General features: G+C 38.6%; 1 protein-coding gene across 1 annotated transcript in view; it reads right to left on the reverse strand.

Annotated features, from left to right (window-relative positions):
* The window catches only part of SGCD (sarcoglycan delta), a 354,497-nt gene that overhangs the window by 79,888 nt on the left and 251,079 nt on the right, over window positions 1-23,530 (reverse strand). The window contains exon 6 of the mRNA XM_045551289.1: window positions 4,796-4,868. Coding sequence (XP_045407245.1) covers window positions 4,796-4,868 — 73 coding nt within the window. The remainder of the gene's footprint in view (window positions 1-4,795; window positions 4,869-23,530) is intronic.

The following is a 23,530-nucleotide window of genomic DNA, read 5'->3' on the forward strand; positions in this document are numbered from 1 at the left end:
GTGTTTATCACATGTCTTAACTCATAATAAGCATGCAACAAATACTTGGTAGACAGTTCTTGACCTTCAAGGAGCTGGATAATCAGGTCACCATCCTTGTTATAAATGTATGTAAAGTAAGAGCACATCAGCATATTAGCTGAGTGAGGATGTGAAGAATTGTTTTATAAAGACCTTTAGGTTTCTTGTTTTTTTTTTTTTGTGGTTCCTGCCAAGCTTTGGGAGATATTTAGGGAACCAAAGTTCATTATATGAGCAAGAGTAGCAGTCTACATAATCTTCTTTCTTTTTTCACATTTGCCATGGCATGTGTCTGAGAAATAACATTTCATAGTCTACTTCCTGTTCTTGTAACATCAGAATCCTACAGGGAACTTCACAGTTAAACGGAATCTTTCGAGCAAGGTAGACATTCAAAGGAAGGCTCTGTTCTTATAGAAAATACATATGCAAAACTGAATAGCCTATTTCCTGTCTCAGATCATGAACAGCCTGAGATCAGTGATTTTTCCATTTCCCTTTATATAGACTTCAGGAGGAAAAAGAAAACAGTGAACAAGTGAACATTTAATATATTCACATTTTAAGATTGTGAATTTATTAAAATCCAATTTCAATTCAATATTAGTTTTTCTTATTTCAAGGGGCAGGCACAGTCCCTGGTATATTTTTAAGTATAGCTGGAATCCAGAAGAACATGTCATTACTGTAGAATTACCCTGCAAGGGTAAAGTCAGTAAACATTGCCTGAGATGGATGCCTGGCATAGTCCTTTGTAACACTCACTATTTGTCTGAAGAGAAGCAACCCTTTCTGTGAATTTGAGCTCAACTCTGGATTTATTTACAAACATGTTAAGCAAAAACTACAAGTACAGTAACTATAGTAACTCTGAAAAGAAAGGCAGCAAACCAAAACTGTAGCAAAGCGGAAGCTACCTCTCCTTTAACCCATATCTTCCAGAAAGAAATGCCAGAGGCCTCAAATCTGGTTTTCGTTAACAAAGGAGCAGACACAAAAAGCAAGAGAGAAAAAAACCCTCTAGCAGTCAAGAGAGAGGTTTGAGGACACAACAATTACCCAGTAGAAAAGGTTTTTAAAACAGATACAATTTTCTGACATTTGATTGTTTGGGTAAGTGAGGGATATGTATATTTAAGCTTTTGCTTGTTTATTTTAAAAGACAGTCTATGCATAAATAAGCTGTGGTCTTTTCACTCAATTTCTTTCCCATTAGTAACAAGTAGGACCAAGAAAATCTGGGTAGAGTACATTAAAGAAAAAAACAAAAATCCTTATTAAAAACATTCCAACTTAACTGCAGTGAGAGTTGTAAAAATCTATTAATTCACGTCTCAACAAATAGCTTTTTTGCTACACTCCTTTTTACATTTTGTAATCTAAAAGACATTCAGGTGATTTCATCCCTTTAAATTTTACATAAAGTATAATATTATAGGATTAAAATGTTAATTTCTTAGTTGTGATAACTGTAGCACAGATATGTAAGATGTTAATTTTGGAAAAAACTGAGTAAAATGTATATGGGAATAATCCATATAAATTTTACCATTCTTCTTTAGATTTTAAAATTATTTAAAAATAAAAAGTTAAAATTAAGGGATTAGCTTTTGGAGCTAGAAATGACCTGGCTTTTTAAAGACAGCAGTGCTCCACAATTAGCACAAGATCATATGATGATGTTGGGGCTCAGAAACTGACACCCCAAAAATGGCACCCTGGTAGGCTCATTATTTTACATTAAAGGCCCCTGGAGACCAGGAGAGGGAAGCTGTTCTCTGAAGTCCCCTTATCTGGCTGCAGTCCTGTTGCCAAAGAAGAGAACAATTAACTCTGGTCCCTTCCCTGAGTTTTCATTAACTGAACTCATATCGCAGAAAGAAAAACTGAAGTCCATCAACACACGTAGAAAGACTTTTATCACAAGCCATTGTCTGCTCTGTGGGCCCAACAGACTTTGTCCAGGCCATTGTATGTTCTCCAAGTACATTCATTCTCCCCTAAAAATCATTCAGTATCCCTGAAATTGCTACATTTCCCCCATCTCCCCTCCCCTATAAAGAATGACACATACGCATCTATACCCCGCTGGGTTATAGGGTAATCATTTTCCTATGATTCCCTGGTGCTATGCATATTAAAATACAATTTGTATGCCTTTTCTCCTATTAATCTTCCTGTTGTCAGTTGATTTTCAGAGACCCTTCAGGGTGAAGGGGAAGTTTCTCTTGGACCCCACAGTGGGTTTGCCGTAGGTACCTGACTCCCAGCACAGTGCTCTTTCCCTCCCCTGAGGAGTAGGCCACCTTCACTTCACCTGAAGAGCTCACTCATCTCCACCTGCTGATACAAGGCCAGGGACCGCACTTAAATTACTTCCTATACTTTTCTCTGAAGCCTTGAAGACATACCCGTGTGAACATGGCCCAGTAAGACTGATCCAATGCTAAGCTAAAGTCAGAGGCCAGAAGAGTTAGTCACCAAGTTCATTAATTATTGAGTCACCATCCAAGGTCAATACCAATCAATAGCATAGAGTAAAACGTGACACCATTAAATGACAAATGTGCAACATTCACAGACATGCTGTTCTGGGCTAATGTATCAACCACAATTGGTTATCTTTTCCATTGGTCAGAGACTCTCCTACAAAGTACCATTAAAAAACAATTTCAAAAGGATGAAGAGGCTAAATTATGAACTCTAGGTCCCTGACTCCGTCCAGGCTATCATGATCTTAACAACAGGTGCAAACAAAAGAACAGTTTTAGAATTACATAAGAAAATATTTTTATACTTCCTGTAAAAAAGTTTTATTTTTAGCCTTTGTGGAATAGACTTACTTATAACTTTAAAATAAGCAGGAAAAGTGAAGCAACTACCCCAAATCTTTATTTTTGTTGCACTAGACTTAGGAGGTTTACTTGTAAATTTTGGTGGTTTAATTTTTTTAAGCGAGTTTCAAGGTTTCTCACAGGTTGTATACAGGCACTCTAATTATGTCAATAGCATTATATGAGCAAATACTCTGTTCTATGTTTTTAGGATATGAATGTGGGATAACGCATGGAGAGCTGTCTTTCCATTTGCTTGGGTTGGGTTGGGTTGGGTTTGCTTTTAGCTACAGAAGCTTTATTTTACTACTTGAAGCCATGTTAGCTTAAATCCTTTCCTCCTATATTTCCCAAGTCTTTCAGGTAATGGAAAGCTTGTTCCTTAGGGGAAAAAAAAATCTGTATTGTACTTAGAGTTCAGATTCTTTTAGACAGCACTTTTCTTAAGGCTGATCAGCACTAATTACTGACTACTTCTGTAAGAAACCTGCTCCTACAGAAGGCTGTGAAAAGAAAGGGAACCAGGCCACCCATTAGCTTGTCTCGAAAGAGCTCTTACATCACAGACATGAGGGTTCACCGCCCTCTCAGGGAATAGCTCTTTCTCAAAGAGTCCTAAAATGCAAGTTTCCTCGAATGCATTTGCTTAAAAGATTCCAAGCTCCAGTACCTTATGAGAAACAAAGGATCTTGTTCACAGAAAGTCAGGTAATTTCTGGCATGTAGAAGCTCTGCTGAAAACAGTTATGGCAGTCAAAAGTAAAACCTTGTGCTAGGGTGTGTAATCTTAAAAAATACAACCCACTGTAAGTGGGATTTTGCTATGAAACTGTTCCCATTCCTCACCAATGATCCTCTTCTTTTGGCCCAATTTATTTCCCTATATTCACAAAGACTCACATGCTTGCAAAAAATGCTATGGGCTTTGTAATGAGGTGACATGTTTTCCACTTACTGACAATCTGTCTGTTAAGGGAAATACAAACACCAACATGGCTCTTGCTATTTTAGTAAAGCATAGATCCTGAGACAGCATCATGAAAGAGTAGATATGACTCGTACAATGCAAATACGTTTGCCTATTTTTAATGTCTCTTATGGAACAGTTATTCAATGCCATTGATAGTTATTTGGTGGTTTATGACTGGTTTTAGGTAAAAGAACTACCAGAAATGAAGAAAGTCAATATTCATGGAATTCTTCACAGTTATAATTATGCAACAGAAGTAGCAGTTATATGTGTATCAACATACCATTTTTTAGATATTTCATTTTGTAGGCTGGGTGATGGCCATTTGGTGGCTGGACTGGGTTTTAGGCTGTATCTCCATGTCTGTCTGTCTGCCTTCCTGCCTATCTATTTATCTATCTGTTGTTCTTTGTTGTTTTCCCTAGTTGTCAGTGGTAAGCACACAGCATCTCAGAGACATCCTCTGCTAATGCAGCACACTTATGAATATCTGAAGATTAAAACCAGTGCATGGAACATCCACAGAAGGAAATTCTAGCACCATACGACCTCAAGTAAGGAAGGGCTTGCTACATAGAAAAACATCTGTATTATACTTCGTCTTCAGCATCTTTTAGGTATCACTTTTCTTTGGGCTCATCAGCACAAATTATCAACTAGTTCTGTAACTGGATAGGTTTTTGTTACCTACCACAAAATACAGCAGGAAACAAACAATTGCAAATGAATGACTTTCAATCTCACAGTTAAAAAGCTCGCAACCTCTTATCCCAGACTCTCAATTTTCTTAAGTTCTCAGAAAAAAAAAATTTCCTTTGGTTGTAACTCATCTTCTGGTCCTCTCCAGACTCTCCCAGTGTAGGTATTCATGTTGTGACACTGTTATTATTTATTCAAAACGAATCATTGGCCAGTGGCACAGAGAAAGGCAATAGCCACTAATCAATGCAAACCAAAGTCAGAAGTTTACCTTAGTTCCTTGAAGGGGTCTGCCCTGACATTAGGTGTTTCTATAGATTTAGGGAACACTGTGCCCTCCGCTCCTGTAGACAAAAGAGAAAAGCAAACAGAGGTTGGAGATGTTGCAGGAGTCACCTGGAGGCACAATTAGTACACTGATTGGAGCTAAATGCAGCAAATCCCTCACATCACCCAATACCCACATATTTTTCCACTGGCTTTAGGGCTCCATGATAGCAGAGCTCTGAATCAACTCATGCAAACAGCCTTTGAAAAAACAAGGAACTTCTTTTGAAATTGTCCTTGCTGAGATCAGAGTGAGGCCATGAGGCAAATTCCATCTTGGCTTCAGAAAGAAAAAAGTACCTAGCAATGGTAAGGTCTGACTCCAGTCTCTCATAAACTATTAATAGTCACCTAACTGGAAATGTTTGAAAACCAGCAGCTGAAGCCCTTTTATTGCAACACAGGACACAAATCACACAACACCTATGACATTTAAGCAGTGGGGTAGATGGTAGAGAACACAGGAAGGTATTCACCTAATGACAAGCAGAAGTTTTTCTGTAAATAAAGTCCTACACTATTATCTTGAAAAGCTAAGCAAAACAGAACACTATGAAATACCATGTGAAGTTTGGTGCTTTTACACATTGAGTATTAACATTGATCCTTAACCCAATCTAGACATTTAGCTCTTAACTGTGCAATAAGCTTTTATCTTTACAACTTGTCAACACCAGCTGGACCTTTCCAGCCATAAAGATAGTGATTATCTGATTTGTCTGCTCCCAGAGTGTTTTCAAATCATTTAAGCCTCAGTTTATCACAGACAATTGCACTGGATATTAGTTTATCAATTAAACTTAGCTCAGGCAATATCCTTTGAAGTGAAGATGTTTCTTTTTATACATTTGGTGTATGTCTTCGATGCTGTAAGGAGGGGAGAATAATATCTTGCTTTCATGTGTGAATTTCTAGAATCCTCCTGTATTGTTATGATGTCTGGAAATCCTCCATTCATCACTATTATTCCAAATCTAGACTTATCCTGGCATAATGATAAATCTAGGAAAATTATTTGGTTTCTTTACTTTTGTAGCAATATAGAAATATTTAATCTTTTGATATGAGTAATAGACTCTTGCAGGTAAAATCAGAAAATAATGCATCTATTTAACATTATATGTGGTCATTAAAGGCATGTCTTGATTAATAATAACAATGTTATTCTTAACAAACATTTAGAGTGGCTACTATAGGCTAGGAACCTTCGTGTATATTTCATATGTACTAGCTCATTTTTTTCTCGGCAACAACCCCATAAAATGGACAGTTGCAGTACGCAAACATCACAGAGTATACTTATACAAACCCAGATGATATAGCCTACTGCACACTTAGGCTATATAGCGTAACCTATTGCTCCTAGGCTACAAACCTGTACAGTGTGTTATTGTACTGAATACTGTAGGCAACTGTAACAACAATGGTTATTTGCATATCTAAACATAGAAAAGGTAATACACTGTTCTACAACATTACAAGAGCTACTGTGTTCACTAAGCAACAGAAATTTTTTTGCTTCTTTATACTTTTATGGGGCTACCATCATACATGTGGCTTGTCATTGACTGAAACATTCTTATGTGATACCTGGCTATGTATGTATCTCAATAAGGCAAGGACAGTCATTTCTGTTTATTTACACTGTATAAACTCTTTAGTTCCTGCTCATATTTCCCTTCTTCTATCAAGAATTCTATGAAAACTACACTAGAAAGACCATTACCTCTATTCAAATCAGCCTTAATTGCCTGACTTACCCATATTGCAATTAGTACTGCCCATGGACAATTTTTATGATTTGAACTGCTGTTTTGACACTGTGAAGCTTAATGTTTTACCCATTTGTCATGCCCACTCCTACCATCATTTTATAAGGCCTTTGGAGCTCAAGAATACCACCTATTTCACAACTTTTGACTATGCAAAATATGTGCACACAGTAGGATACAAATCATCCAAAAATGAGGAATGACAGTTTCTCCTGTAAAATGAGTCTGAAATGCCTGGGCCAGTTTCTTTATCCCATCCAAACTTCCTGCTCAGTCTGTTTCTTCATTTGTCAGATATAATGATGAAAACTCATCTGTTGCTTTATTTCTTACATCAGGCTGTACAAGGCTCGAGAAGGAACTACAGCAGGTCCTCGGATAATGTTTCGTTCAGTGTCATTTCATTATAACGTTGATGAGAAACAAAAATTGATGCCTGGCCCGAGGCCCCTGTCAGTGTGCAGTGGGCACATTCTTCCCATGTCTTTGTGGTTTTCCTCCCACATCCTGAAGATGTGCCCGTTAGGTGAATTGGTGTGTCTACATGGCCCCAGTCTGAGTGAGCCTGGGTGGGTGTGTGAGTGCACCCTGTGATAGGATGGTCTGGGGGGGGTGGTTTCCAATCTTGTACCCTGGGCTGCCAGGACGGGCTCCCAAACCTGTGACCTTGAAGTGGAATAAGCAGTTTGGACAACCAATGAAGGAATGAATACAAACAATTGTAAAATAAAAATTCGTAAAGTATACGATAATCATACAATTGCATGACAATAAACGATGCGTTCCAAAGGTTCCCAATGAGCTGGTCATTTGTTACATTTGAACTGCGTCATGGTAGGAGGTGTTCCTGATGATTTTCAATTTGCTAACACTTATTCCTTAACTGAACCCACCACCACCACGACTACCGTCATTTGCCAATTCACCAAAAATTGGGTAAACAATTATCTCACTTGTTCTTATTCATCTCTAATGGTTCAGCTCTGAAAATGATGCCTTTGATCACTACTCTAAACCATCTCCCTAAGAAGAATAATTCACTCCCTACTTGCTCATCTTTTTATGAAATATGAAAAAAATACCATTGTTTATACCCTCAAGTAATGCTTCCTAAATCCCCAACTACCCCTCTTCTAAAAACAATTCACATATACAATGAGATGAGATATTAATACTCCTCAAAAAGACCATTTCTTTCCAAGTCCTATTAGGGTTCCGATTTTCACACTATTTTTCACTTTCCCAGAAGCTCCAGAGTGGACAGCCATCCATCAGGATGAATTCCCCCATCCCATCCTCTATCCATTCTTGGATAATAAATTATTCTCAATTTTATTATTTCAAAAAGGCTTCTATTAAAACCATACCTACTGATTCCCTCTTTTTGACACAATATAATTTACTGGCAATAAATGTTCATAAACAGTTTGAGTGAAAAATCCATAAAGCCATTTCAGCTTTATTTTAAGTTCCATTTAATGTCTCTCAAAAATGATTTCATCAATGTGTTTCCATTAGCTGGTTCTCTGCCCAATAACTTAATTCCACGCAATCAATCAGGAACTTATAAAGCATGTGACAGGATCCATCTAAAGTGTTTTGAATCACCATAAAGATCAGGCCTACAGCTCTTTTTCTCACTAGCACAGGTAGAGGCTAAACTTGCCAAAGAAAATCTCAAATGCACTCCACGGTCACAGTAACCAAAAGGATATTCAAGTCCAGAGCTCAGTTTGGGCATGCTTTCAGCTCAAAGTGTCCCAGATGTCAAGAGACCTGAAATCTAGTCCTACCTCTGTAATCTTAAGCAAATCAGATAAGCTGTGTGGCCTTCAAATTCCTCAGTTGTTCAATGAGGGATGAGATAAGTATCAGAGCTAAAGTGGTTTCCCCTAAATCTAAAATTTCATGAGGTTACAATCTAATCTAAGCAGGTAACTGTCTTTAGTCATACCCTTTCCCTACTAGGAAAACAAAATAACCCTGGAAGACCAAAGGAAATTGCTAAACATTTTCTCCTTCTTTAAGGAAGAAAACAAATACAAGTAAACAGACTTTTGTCCAATTTGAAGTTCATTTACTTGGTAGAAATAATCACCAGAAAATAAGCCCCTTGTAGGAGGCAGAATGGCAGAGAGCAAAATGTATTGTGGATGAAACTAAACAAAAAAACAAAAACAAAAACACATTGTTAGTGATTCCTTTCAACTCCAGAAACTAATGTGGGAAAATTAAATTTTGTGAAAAGTAATAAACACAAATGTGCCTAACACAATCCATGTTAATAATAGCTGTGGACTAAACACTGAAAGAAAAATTTAGATTCGCAAAATCTGACACAGGAAAATTGGACTTGGGAGAAACACTGAGCAGAAAAATTACTAGGACAGCAGCTATAATCAGTGAAATTTGGTACAGAAAATTTATAATGATTATATCTTTATTGTACATAGAGAAGAACTGATCTCTTAAAGGTAATAATTTAAAAAAATTGTCTTTTAAAAAATGAGAAATGGTTTAAGTAGACTGTTTAGAAAATGATTAAAGTAGCTTAATTCAGTTTGCTTTGGTAAATTCTTTCCTGATGATCATTAATATTGGTATAATTATGATTGATGCTTTTGTATTAATGAACATGAACTAAAAATCACCTTTAGGTTTAAACCATGGGGCCAAAATATTCAACAGTCTCAAAAGGCAAAGTTAAAATATCTGATGAATGGTGTTTGAAGTAAAAACATTGTAAGTTTTCTAACTCACATTGCTTGGGCTGATATAACCTGAATGACATCCTTACTACACATTTTTCTTGATAAGCATATATTTTTACATCAACATTAGATTATAAAATGGAGAAAGAAAGTCAATTCTAAAAATAGTGATAAGAGAATGAGAGAATGATTTCGTTTCTTGAAACATGTAAACAATGGGAAATTAAAGACCTGATTTTTAGTTCTAGTTTTGCATACTCATTACATGGGCTTTGTCAATTTTTCCTCTAGCATTATTTCCCCATTTGTGTTATAAAGTGGAGTGGGTGGATTACTTGAGCTACAAGGTCTCTTCTAGTTGTGCCATTTTTAAATTTTCCAAATAACTGATTGGACAAACTCTCTGGACCAGGAGAAGAGCATGATATGTCAGATAAACCCAAAGTTCAATTCATTTAACAAGTAATATCAAGCAGGAGGCTCTAGTGGTGAAGCAAAAAGGCATGGCATTCACAGTGTGGTAGAGTGTGGTATACTCCACTAGTGTACACTGATTGGTTTAAATATTTATTAATTAAATAATCTCACAAATAAAAATACATAGTAGTATAGATAAAGGTAATGACAAATAAAGGTACTGAAGACTTGAAAAGCAACATGTCTTTGAAAGTATAAAACTGAAGTCATAACCTGGTTTATCAGATAAGTTGCCTGAAGAAGTGAAGTTTTGAAGATATTTGAAAAATACTTGGGACTGACCTAGTCAAGAGGCGGCAGCAGTAGAGAAGAATATGCAAAGACTTCAGAGTTGAGCAATTCTAGTTAAGATAAAGAAGACTGGCGCGGCAAGACCATATTCAGCAATAGGAGGACATCATGGGATGAGACTGGGGAGTGACTTTGGCCCAAGGATGGCAGAGCCTAGAGCCCACAGTGAAGGTTTTAAGCAGGAGATCTGACTTGATCAAACTGACATTTTTTCAAAGATCACTGTGGCTGCATGTTGTGGATTGCATGTTTGTTTCCCCCCAAAATTCGTATGTTGAAACCCTAGCCTCCAATGTGATAGTACTAGGAGGTTGGGCCTTTGGGAAATAATTAAGTTTATGTAAGGGCATGAGGGTAGAGCCCCCATGATGGGATTAGTGTCCTCATAAGAAGAGAAAGGGACTGGAGTTCTCTTTCTCTCTCCACCATGTGAGGACCCAGTAAGAGGACAGCTGTCTGCAAGGCAGGATGGGGGCCCTCACCAAAACTCACCACCTGGCATCTGATCTCAGACTTCCCAGCCTCCAGAACCATGGGGAATAAATTTCTGTTGCTGAAGGCACCCAGTCTATGGGATCTCTTACAGTAAGTAGTCCAGACTGACTGAGACACTGCATCACGGAAAAGACACATGGGGAAGTCAAGGGTCCCTAAGGAGAAGCCAGGGGAGAGATGGTGGAACTAGAGAATTGGCAGTGAGGATGGAGAAGAGTGAATGGGTTGAGGAGATATTTAAGAGGAAAACCAATGGGATCTGGTGATGGGATGGACGGGAAGGAGACAGAAGGATGATTACAGAGACCATGGGAAGAGCTGAAATAGAAGATCAAAGCCAAGTGATTAATGCTCAAAGCCAGCTGTGCCCATGGAAACCGTATACTCCACAAATGATATCCAGAATTTTTCATATTGGATATTTAAGTCACAGTAGAAATTGCCTTTACTTAATAAAGGAACCTGCTCTGAATCCAACTACATTTTTCTTATGAAGGAACAAAAAACATGAAAAAAAAAATTTAAATTACATCTCCTACGGTACGTATAAGCAATATATTTTATTTAAAAAATTATGAATTATCTAATATTTCTTTGAGTGATGAACATTCTTCTGTGAAAGATAATCTTCTGCTCACTCCAGAGTTGTAGCTAAAGACATTTTCATGTATCTCCCATTGTTTAAAATCTTTCTAAAATATGCGAGATACAGTTTTTGTCTCTGTAAGTTCGGGCCATGAACACGGTTACATTTTGACATTTAAATATTCTTTAATATGGGACACATTTTCCTACAAACCAATCCCTTCTACAGCACATGGTAGTTGCAGGACAGTGAACTGTGGGACAACTGACCACAGGAAATGCCCCAGAAACAGTGTTTTTTGTATTTAATTCTTAAAATGAATTTTTGGCTTTCTCCTAAAAGTAATAGGCAGTGAAAGATCCTTTTTAAGGAAATGAGTTGAGCTATGTTTAATCAAAGATTCAAAATGAACTGAGCAATCAGTGATGATGCAGGGTTTCCGCAACTTTCAGGATTAAGCACATTGAAGGTGGCTGTCTATTTCTGAAAACCTTCCCCAGACATGAATGATACACAGATGGCAGATAGTAACTTTTATTAGAAAAAGTCACTTGGGGTATTTAATCCCTGTGTCTCCCCAGGCTGCTGGTGGCATTTAATAAGCTGCTAATGAAAAACATCTGTAGTTTCTGTAGTTATTACAAGCAGTTTCTAGGATACGTACCAAATATTTTCTTTTTAGGAATCAGGACAGATTCTCCTAATCCAAATGGTACAGATACTTAATTTATTCAACAAATATTTATATAGGGCCTACTCCATAAATGGTTTTGTGGGGAAACCAGATTTTCTTCTTCAGAGATTGCAAATTAATAGAAATTTCAAAATGTATATAAAATCTGTAGCCATTCCGAGTGTTGTAACATTCATTGTCTATAAACAGTTAACAAGTACCTACTATGTGAAGGGCAGTGCTCAAATAAAAAGATTTGATCTTTGCCTTTAGGATGCTTTATTATAGTTAGAGAAATACCTAAACTGATTTTAAAAATAACAATTATTATAAATCATGCATTCTTAATGGGGATGATATCACTCCCAAGTGGACAAAAATGGGTTCTTGGGGGGGACGAGCAAAAGAAATCTTACTGTATTTATGTATAAAGCACAGAGGTATATCTAGAGATATACAGAGATATATAAATATGTATATATACACATACACATAGTACATAAACAGATATACAGTATATCCGTGAGAGCAACATTTCATGAGAGGGGAGTTACTAGGGGAAAAAAACTCTGAAAAAATAATTTTAAGGTGCTCCTACATTTAAAGTTTGGGTATGGAATGATGAACCATTCAAGGAAACTATAAAGAAATAACTAGAGAGGTAGAAAAGCCAGAATGGGGTAACACAGAAGAGCCAAGAGAAAAAGTATGTATTTCAAGAAGGTGGGAACAGTTTATCTGTGTTAAACAGTGCTGGAAAGTAAGGAGAGCAATTAAAATGTCCACTGAATTTAGCAATACAGAAGACACTTACATCTCAAGGGCCATTCTGCGAAAAGCTAGAGGCAGACTGTCACGGGCAGAAGAATAAGTGGAAGGTGAAGAAATAGATATAGCAACAGTTGCAAGTTTTTGATCAGAGAAATATAGTAAGATAGTCCGGTACTAGATTCGGGGGACTACAGAGTGAAGGCCTAGCTGTGGTTAGAAACCACACTTTTATCGGGGCACCAGTCTGCTTTCTGGGACAGGCAGGGGGGAGGCACTTGTGCTCAGGTGCTTGGACTCAGGTGCACATAGAGTGGATATGTGGGCTCGTCTAGGCTGGGAGTTTTGGCAGATGTGTACAGTGAAAAGAGACTGCCAAGTTCAGAGTTTTCCATGAAGACTATAAAGAGGAAGATGATACTGAACAAGTTAATTTGTTTCTTCTAACCTCAGTTTCACTCTTTGTGAAATAGGAGTAATAATATTTAATAATACTTCTCTCACAAAGCTATTCTAAGGATTAGTGATTATATATATATATGTATGTGGTACAATACATATATCATATATATAAAAGTATATTATAATATATAATGAAATGTCATGTGTGTCTGGCACATCAAAATGCTCAATAGATGACACGTAATTTTTATTTATTATGATAGAAGATAATCATGAGGACAAGAATAGAAGGCCAGAAAAATAAAAGAATATTGTTAAATAATTTGAATGTTAACAATGAAGAAGAATAACATAAGGCAGGTTCCCTTTCAGATACTCTAACAATTTAACCGAACCAGCCATACCATCAAAGTGCACATTTTAAACATTTGTGTAGGATGTGAAACTGCGGGGCAATTTAAGATTCATGTATAGAAACACTCTGGCAGGATATGAAGAGACAAGGAGTTTAATTAAACAAACTCTACTCCGGAAACCAATGGACCAGAACTCATGCTCGGTGTATCATTAAACCAAAACTGGAAAAAAATAAAAGGAACCATCCAAGCAGTGAGCAACCTCATTTCAGTTCCTTATGATTACATTATTTTTGATAGTAAATAAAACTGCACCGTGTAACAAATACTTTCAGCTCACTGGTTGTGTCTAACATGGATGGAACATTCTGGAACAAGGCAGTCTCGAAGTAAGGACAGTATATGAAAAAGAGAGTATCAGCGCCAAGCTGCAAAGGCTACTTGACACTAACAGCAGAGAGTTGCACCCGTGGGAGACTCCTTGGTTCTCAAAGACGGTGCAGTGTGTATCCTGTGAATGACAGAGATGAATGCAGCACTCCCTGCACACCTCCGTGGGACAGGTAGCCAGAAACGGGCCGACAGTGCAGGGGGACAGGGAGAGAGAACCAGTATGAACAAAGTGAACAACTTCAGGAGAGCCTTGGGTCTACCCGCTCCACCACCGGGGTAAGATGGGAGCCGTGAACACTGTTTCCTCTGCAGAGAGCTCAGTTCTCAAGAGCCTCTCACAGGGTGAGAGCAGTCAAGACTCAGATAGTCAATGGATGCTGGTGAGATCTTAAAAAAAAAAAAAGAAAGAAAGAAAAGAAAAGAAACCACGCACATGATTTTAAGGGTTTCTTGGTCATGAAACAGAAGCAGAACATGTTGTTCCTGTGGCCAAGCAAGTGGGTGGTGATGCCTTCCCCTGGAAAAGGAAATTGAAACATTAATTGAGGACCACAGAGAAACACTCTCTCAAAAATAATTGGAGAAACTTATAAAAGCATTTGCAGGAGCTGAAGATGATGATGACCTGAAAAGCGAGAATTAGCAAGTTGAAATCTTAGTAAAGTATCCAAGGTTTCAAAGCATTAAAACAATTAAATGATTTAACTGCAGACTACAATCTTGTTAGGAAAGCAAGCCTTAACATGGGCACACTTAGGTGACTTAAAGAGTAATTTTGATTATATAATGTTTTTTTTTTTTTCCTTGTCCACTGACTTTATCTCCAGCATGTATTTGCTTGTCAACAACCATCCCCTGCTTTTCCCTGGCCTTGGAAATCCCAATATTATTCCTGGTTTAACCAGGGTTAGGGAATAGAGCTGTGGAGAAAAGACAGGGCAACAAAAGATAAAGTTTCAATTACTTGTCTCACCCATCATTGCAAATTTTAGCAAGACACAAAGTCCCAAGAAAGGTATTCAAAATAAGATGCCACCTCTGCCTATGAAGTAAGGGAGGGAAGAAGGGGAACGGTTACAATGCCTTTTGCCTGTTCAACATCATTTCATTCTTTTTCTGATACTAGCACATTTATTTGCTTTGGGGAAACCAACAGCTGGTAATCACATGTCCCTCCCCCAATCCCAACATATAGAAGGGAATGTGATCCAGGACGGCCAATCAGAATACCTGATTTCCTAGAAAGAGTGTTTGGTTCAAGGGTGTGTGACCCAAGCAGGGCTAATGAGTTCTTTCCAAGGATTGCTATGGCTCCCTGAATAACAATGTTTCTGTCTCTCTCCTTCTAAGATAATGTGTGATAAGGACCTGCCCCAAGGAAACCTGTGCAGAGGGAGAGATGCTCAAAGCACCAGAATTGGCCATGTCTAGACTTTTCAGTGATATGAGTCAGCAAATCTCCATTTAAAAAATCATGTTCTTTTCCTTATACTGGAATAATTTTGCTTTGTGTCACTTACAATTAGAAGCATGCTGAAAAATTCATTGTTTTTCTTATGGGGTGGAAGTTTTTATGTCTTGACTATCCCTAACACTCCACATCACTAAAGCAGGGAGACCTGTTCTCTAGAGCCATGGAGAAGTCTGCCTTTTGAGAGTGACCACGACTCCTCTACGACTCAGTGTCAAATGCCTGCTTAATATGAAATGGAAATCCACAGGACAACAGAAGCTCGTCAATTTTCACTACCAGACAAGAGTTGTGAAAACAGGTATGTTAAAAAAACGTTCTTCCAGTCTTCCTTCCATACCTTTGAGGGCATTTAGCATCTTTCTCTTTAACAATCCTAGGGCAAGCACAGCTTGTGAGCCTTTTATAGCCTTTTCCTGCATCTCCATAAACAGCACCAATGTCACACGGTAAAGAAAAAACCCAGTTGTCTATGAAGTTTGAATTATTCAGTGCCAAAGAGTATGTTCTTAGCTGTTGAACTGATTATCTTAAAAAAAAAAAAAAAAGCAAGTGTCAAAACCCATATCCGCAGAGATTTTCAGCTCTATTTGGGTATTTGCTAAGTGTATCGCGTGCTGCTTTGTCAATCCAAGTGACGGTTAATCAATACTAATCTGATGCCAGTTGATTCTTCCCTTTCCCTAAACAGGATTAAAGTATACTATCTATGAATATATTTCATCCCAGGCTGTAAATCCATATGCTTTAATGTAAATGCGTTAGCATCTCTTTTTAAATGGAATGTACTGTGTATACAAGGAAATAAAGATGAATTACCAAGTTGTCCTGAAAAATGCTGTTCTGACCCATTATGGAAATGATTCAGCTTTCAAGGCAGCAGTAAGTAGATTAGACATCTCCCATTATTTTATATTGTGATCTATAGCCCAGTTTCTGGAGGGACGTATTAAGTTAACTCTCAGAATATCTATAGCCATATTGCCCTTCCTTGGCTGGGGCAGGTGAATTTGCTCATTTATTTATTCCTCTGCTTGTTAGTTTATTTATTCTTCCTTTCATTAGTTTATTTATAAAGGACTATTTATTTAGTACATGCTGTGTGTTAGGCACTGCCCTAATATCTAGAGGCATAATGGTGAATAATATAGTAGTATCTATAAGACTCCACAATTTGGCCTAAGATTTCCCAATTTGTCCACAGCCAATTAAGCCAATATACACCTAATGTCAAACCTTGAAATCCTGGGCTGTCTCAGCTGGTTCATGTATACCAGAGCTGGGCTCAAACAACGATATACCACTAAAACATGAAGAACTATGACAGGAGGTTAATGCAACCTCACAGGTTACAATGTAACCTCATAGGTTATTGTAAAACATCGGTGAGAAAATACAGGCAAAACACTTACAACAGTGCCTGGCATACAGCAAGAGTGAAATAAATGTTAAATTATTGTTAACTGTGATAATGATGTTTTTGTTTAGAAACAGGCAATCATAAGCCACTGTGGGGTTGCCTGTCCATCCATCTATCAATTTGTCTGTCCGTCCATCCATCCAAGCAACAAACATTTATTGAGCACCTGTCATGTATCAAGCACTAGGAGAGATGCTGAAGATTCAGTGTTGAATAATCCCGTGCTCTCACACCTCTCACAATTTAGATTTACAGTCTTTGGTATTTGCATTTGGTATCAGACGTCACGGATTAAATAATGAAAAGGTAACAGAACCAGAATCTAGACCAGGAATTGACAAACTCTATCATCTATGGGCCAAATCTGCCCTACTACCTGTTTTTTGTAAGTAAAATTTTATTAGAACACAGCCATATTCATTTGATTACATATTATCTGTGGCTGCTTTCCCATTACAATGGTAGAGTTGAGTAGTTGCAACAGAGATACTAGGGTCCACAAACCTAAAATATTTACTATCTGGCCCTTTACAGGAAAAGATTCCTGGCCTGGATGGTTACATCCTTGCATCCTCTTAGCTGTTCCACCTTATCATCTCTTGGAATTGAAAAAAAATAAAAAGGTAATGGCTTGCCTGCATGGGCAAACCAGTTTGTTTATATCTGATGACATGCTCTAAATGCAAAAAAGTACTTTATAATTTTGACACTACAGATTTTCCTAGGGAAATTCTTTCTATCGATCCCCACAGGAGGCTGAATAACCTTGTGAGAACATTCCTCCAAAGCATGAACTCATTCTTCTGTGGTCCCACTGCTCTCTTTCTATCTATTGTCTCCTTATTAAGTCACAAAGACTCTCAGCAAGCCTTGGTTCCCTTATGATCTCATGCTTGGCCCAATTTTTTCCCATTACGTGACTCACTGGGCAGAGAACACCACTCCTGTGTTTCTCTGCTAGAAGTCGTTTTGATCCATATCACTTTGGCTTTTATTACTTAAGTCTGTGCAGGTTGATATGTTATTGGGCAGGTAGAATTTAAGACTATTTTGCATGAGTGTTTGAAGTATTCATTTAACTGTTGAGTTACAGGAAATCTCCAAGATTCTAGCAAGAACAATGCCTGACTTTAATGCCAGGCACCTTACCTGTACTATTTTATACAACCACTGTAACGACCCAGGAGTTAGATGCTCTTGTCATCTCCATTTGCAGATGAGGAAACTGAGGTTTTGAGACAGTTAATTTTAAAATGATAAAAAATAGTTATACTCATTAAGAATTTGGTATATCTGAGTATAAGGTTTACATAGCTTATTTTATTTAATTCCCACATTGACTATCTAGAAATGCACCATTGACGTCTCCAGTGTATACAGAAGGCTCAGTGAGGTCACCGACTGGCTTAGGATCCCATCTCCAGTTAAGTGGGAGTGCCAAAACTCTATACTAAAATCTGGTTGAGGTCAGGAAGGTGTGTTTTTAAGATAAGCACTTCAAGCTTATGCTGTGGTTCATTCCCACGGACACCTCTCTCCTCCCTCTTGTTCCACTGGAGTGAATGTGGTGCCCGCAGGCAGCTTCCTCGTTGAGTGGACGTTAAAATATTTTGCTTATTTCTTTTCTGTGGTTTAGTGATTAGAATGGCAGAAGAGGAAGAGAAAAACTGGCATGATGATGCCTTCTGCTCAAACGTGAATCAGCTTTAAGCTGTCAAGGATGCCTGACCCCAATTAATTCTTTACTATCTCTTATTTTAAAAGCATATCCCAGCCCATGCTCTGATTGTTAACAGAAGATAAATATTGGAACTCCTGTACATTAAGAAACCTATTCTTTAAATGAGAAGTTACCAACGGGCTGCTGAATTTGTTCCAAGGCATTTCCTTCACATTTTAAATTCCGAAGGTATTTCCCACTCTGGATTTTGAAAACTGAACCGAGTCTCTCTTGGCTCTTGCCATTTCATCTTTGCAGGTGATGAGATATAATCTTTCCATATGGCAAATTTTGGTTCTAAACTTCACCAAGCAGTGATACAGCCTTAATCTATGATAGTGTGGAGATTAGAACCTGGGTCCTATAACTCATTTTTTTAAAATTACACATTGTATTATTAGCATAGTTGTTGTTAGTATGTTCTAATATTGGGGCTTTATTCTTGGATATCCACCAAACTTACTGTGTGACTGTAAGCTTTTTAACTGTTCTGGGAATAGTTCCTATACCTATAAAGTAGGCATTATCCATAGTCTAACCTACAGCTCAAGTTTATCGTGGAAAACAAATGAGAGGAGAATGAGCTTTTCAACCTCTATAGCAAAATACAAATGTTAGTGATAGATGACACCACTCAGGACATTCTCTCTGGATCAAATAAAGACTCCCTTTTAATCTTTAAAAACTTCCCCTTTTATAAGTAGGTTCCCTTAAAGTCAGAAAAGCTAAATATGATTAATTTAAGATTAAAGGCAAGACTTCCATCTAAGTCTGTTAATTCTCTCTATGTATGTTTTCATAGTTCTCAAAAATCCTATCCTAAGGCCCAATTTTAGGGACACTGGACACTAACAAATTAATAAGCCCAGGCTCATTTTTCTGAACCTTCTTACTCAGGCAATGTAAAAACTCCTTCTAGATTTTCATGACAAATAGAAAGAGCTCAAAGAGAAGTTCACTAAATAGATGAAGCTGACATTCCCCCTAATCCATTAAAGCCAAAGGACTTTTAGAGACCCAGGGACCCCACTGAAATCATTCTCCCGCAGGGCAATTGATCATAACTGGAGGAATCATTTCAGGATTGGGCCAAATCAGCTTTAAAAGAGGAGAAGGAAATGTCTCTAATTTCAGCACAACTCAGACGTATAAAGAAACAGATCAAACTATGAGATCACACCTGTGCTACTGTACTCGTTTATAAGGGGTGCTTCTCATACTTAACATACAACTTAGCATTTGCCATTTTACATGCCCAACATGACAGGCCTAACTTCTCCTTTGCCCCCAGTAAGAGTGGGCTTTTTAACTGAGGAAACAACCCTGGTCCTCAGTGGAAGCGGGGTGGGGGAGTGGAGTCTCAAGAACAAGCCTTAAGTCACAGGGCGAGTGTAGAGTATAAAGCAATGCTAAGTACACCTTAGGTGCCTTAAATGTCAGTACTGTCATAAATCTCCTCTGAGGTCTATTTCAACTATAAGATTATATAAGTAAGGGAACTGGATATCCATCCTATATGACAGGCTTAATTTATGCTGTACCAAGTAGAAATGGACTTATCTCACCCACAGTACTATATTCTTTGCTTCACAGACAAAAGTAGGCCATTGTGTTCACTCTGCTCTGAATGGGAGGCAGAGATGCAAACCTCTACCCACGTCACTTCTGTTTCTCCCACTCCAAAGAGGCTTCTCCTAGAGAGCTCTCATCTTGAGTTTTTTTGCTTCTGCCACTACCTGGGGATCAAGGCTCAGGCTAAAGAGACAGCAGGGTCATACCTATCAGTGGTTAACGTTAGTTGTTCACCTGCTGTGTGCATGGCCTGACATCAGGCCTTATAGAGGGGGAAAAATGTAATCTGCAATGTCGAGGAAATAGAAAGGAGGGCTCACAACTTTCCAGGGGGTGGAGGGCATAGAACCAGGGACATGCAGGTTTACTTAGTGGCACTTCAGTCAGTGCCTATACACCTTTCCTCTTGCCCAGGGCTTCTCAACCTCAGCACTATGAATAGTTAGGGCCGGATAATTCTTCACTGTAGGGGGCTGTCCTGTGTACTGTAAGATGTTGAGCAGCATCCTGCCCTCTACCCACCTCCCCTCAGGTTGTGACAATCAAAGATGTCTCTAGACATTGCCAAGTGTCCCCTCTTTGGGGCAAAAATCTCCACCCTCCTCCACCATGCCCTGCTGAGAACGACTATTCAGGCCTAATGTGTTGTAACATCCACTCCCTGCCAACTCCAGGCTAACCCCATCGTCAGAATGTAATGACAGTTTCCACATGAAACAAGAGGCCCTTCCATCTGATCCATATTAAATGCATGAAATGATGTAGACATATCTCAGGGTTTGGAATCATGTCCTGTTACTGTTACAAACTAGCTGAATCCCCAAATTATCATAGTTACTGGACACAATAGGTGCTCACTAAGCACTTACATTAGGACAGGGGCATTGTCTGGGACAAGAGACCTCAGGGAATTCATGGATTCATGAACAGAATTCAGCGGGTCTGTGCACTTTGAAGGGGTACATTTTACATCATTCTTTTCACTAACCTCTAACTGAAATCTAGCATTTCCTTTGACTAGAAAGAAGAGAATGATCTGTAGTAATAATCACTCTGGGACTCTGTCACCAATAAAAATCACAGAATATTTCATATCCCTGTCCAGTTGTAGAAATATCTAAATATCATTTGTGCTCATCACTCCTTTGAAATGACAGTAGTTATTAGACAACGAAAGACATATATCACAACTACTTTGACAACTTTATATAATTGGTTTTCTTTGGTAATCCGTCAGCATTTTGTTTAATGCAGTTAAAAACATAATTCTGAGAAGGGGTCTGTAGTCTTCAACAGCTTGATAAACGGGTCCATGGCAGAAAAAAAGGAAAGGATCTCTGGTTCAGAAAGACCATCTAATATAAAAATCAGGCAAGTGTTTGGAAAACATAGTCAATCTTCTAGAACTTTCCGCATCATCCCCACGGTGTTTATGGGAGGGCCTTACTCATATTGGGGCCTAACTAGTATTTTTGAGAGGTGTGGGTGCCATCTTAATCTCTAAGATGGTGAGTTCTTTCTTTTTTTCCTTTTTCCCCCATTCTGATACCTTTAAGGGTGGCTTTGAGTATCAAATAAAATAATGGCTGAAATGTACAAGTTTTTGGATCCAACCAAATGCTACTAAGCAGATGTGATTACATGTTCAATTCTCTAGGATTTCATCAGTTCTGTACATTATTAGCCCACTTATGAATTGTGATAGCATAGACTTTACCCAGAACTGGTTTCTCTTACTTGTATAATTATTCTAAGAATCATGGAAGGAAAGGAGGGCAGGAAAAAGATGGGGAGGAAGAAAAGGAAAAAAAAACATTTAAAAAACCCCAGTTAATTCAACTCCTACAGCACAACTCATTTTTTAATCCCTCAACTGTCCAGATGATGGACTAAATTTTTAAGCTATAGTTCAGTTTCAAGGCTATACCATGAGAGTGAGAATGCTATTTGATGTTGTTTCTTTTCAGTGGGAACAGCTTCTCCTGCTTGCCCTGACTTCACGCATTGAAATCCTTCAAGAGCTAACTCAAATGCCCACTTCTCAGCAAAGGCCTTGTCTTGAAACTCCTAAGGCTCCAATTCTCTGGGCCACTTGTATGCAAGTCTCTCTGGCACACGTGCCAGCATAAGGTCCCAATGGCCAGTGGAGACCGTGCCTTATAAAGCCATGGCCCCGGCCCCTTTCTCTGTTCCACCAGAAATCTTTGGTCACAATTTGCTAAGGAGAGACCGGCAACCTCTCAGGTTTCAGAGTCCAGGGAGGAAGAATGAGGCCAAAGAAACTTGCTCAGGCTCTCACTCGAGGATGCCCTCATTAAACATACAGCTGAATCATAGAGCCTGAACACTCCCCAATAACCAATCAGCTAGATAGATAGGAAGTCAAGAGGGAAAGTCATTTTCCCTGGCAGCCAAGAAGCATTTAACAGCCAAAGAAGAAAAGCACATTCCCTTCCTTCATAGCTCATAGGCACCCTGCATACTGATTTCATATCAGCTCTCGTCTGTTTGCATACATGCAATCTCTTCCACGAGCCCATGGTACGATACAAGTACTTTCAATGTGCTTTGACATCTGATTAGCTCACCTCAAGCAACTTAGTGGGATGAACAATGCAGTGCCTTCAGCATTCATTGGATATGCCTGTATCTTTCCAGCTGGGATATTCCTGCCCTTCCTCATGGGCTCAGCCTGTTTCCTTTGGGCTAAGAGTAAAAAAGAACAATCTGGGCTGTTTGTGAGTTCTACAAGTCTTGCAGACCAGGCTGCCTAACCTGCTTTTGAGAATGCCTTTTTGAATTAAGCCCCTGAACATAGATCTCAAGTATGTGTTTGGTTTCATGATTAATACATCTGTCTAGCCCATCGTTGGCTAACTCTCCTCACAGTGTCCTGTAAAATTGCAGTCCCCAACCCCTGGGCCTGGTACCAGTCTGTGGCCTGTTAGGAAGCGGGCCTTGCATCACCACCTGAGCTCCATCTCTCACCCCCCCACACACTGTCAGTGGAAAAATTGTCTTCCATGGAATTTAGGAAACTGGCTGCACAGCAGGTGAGCGGGGGCCAGCAAGGAGCTTCATCATGAGTATTTACAGCCGCTCCCCACTGCATCACCACCTGAGCTCTGCCTCCCCACCCACCTCCATGGAACCAGTCCCTGGTGCCAAAAAGCCTGGGGACTACTGCTGTAAAACACAAATTGGATCTTGTCGGTCTCCAGTTAGAAGCCCTTCAATGTCTCCCCAGTGCCCTTAAAGTCTAAACACCTTAACATGACACACAGTGCCCGCTGTAATATTGGCGTTTTCTAACAGATTCATATACACATACACACATATCTCCAGTGAGCCATATAAATATATTTTTATCAAATGCACATGTGCACATAACATAATATATACACATACATAAAATATATACATCCTATACATACATATAAAGGATACACTATGGAAATGTATATGTCTATCTGTGGTTATGTGTACGTGATTGCCAGAGTTAACATACGCTATCCCAAAATACGGCACCCTGGCATTTGAGAACACATCAAAAGCAGGAAGGAATCTCTGAC

This window comes from Lemur catta, chromosome 5, assembly GCF_020740605.2.
Source record: "Lemur catta isolate mLemCat1 chromosome 5, mLemCat1.pri, whole genome shotgun sequence".
Lineage (NCBI taxonomy): Eukaryota > Metazoa > Chordata > Mammalia > Primates > Lemuridae > Lemur > Lemur catta.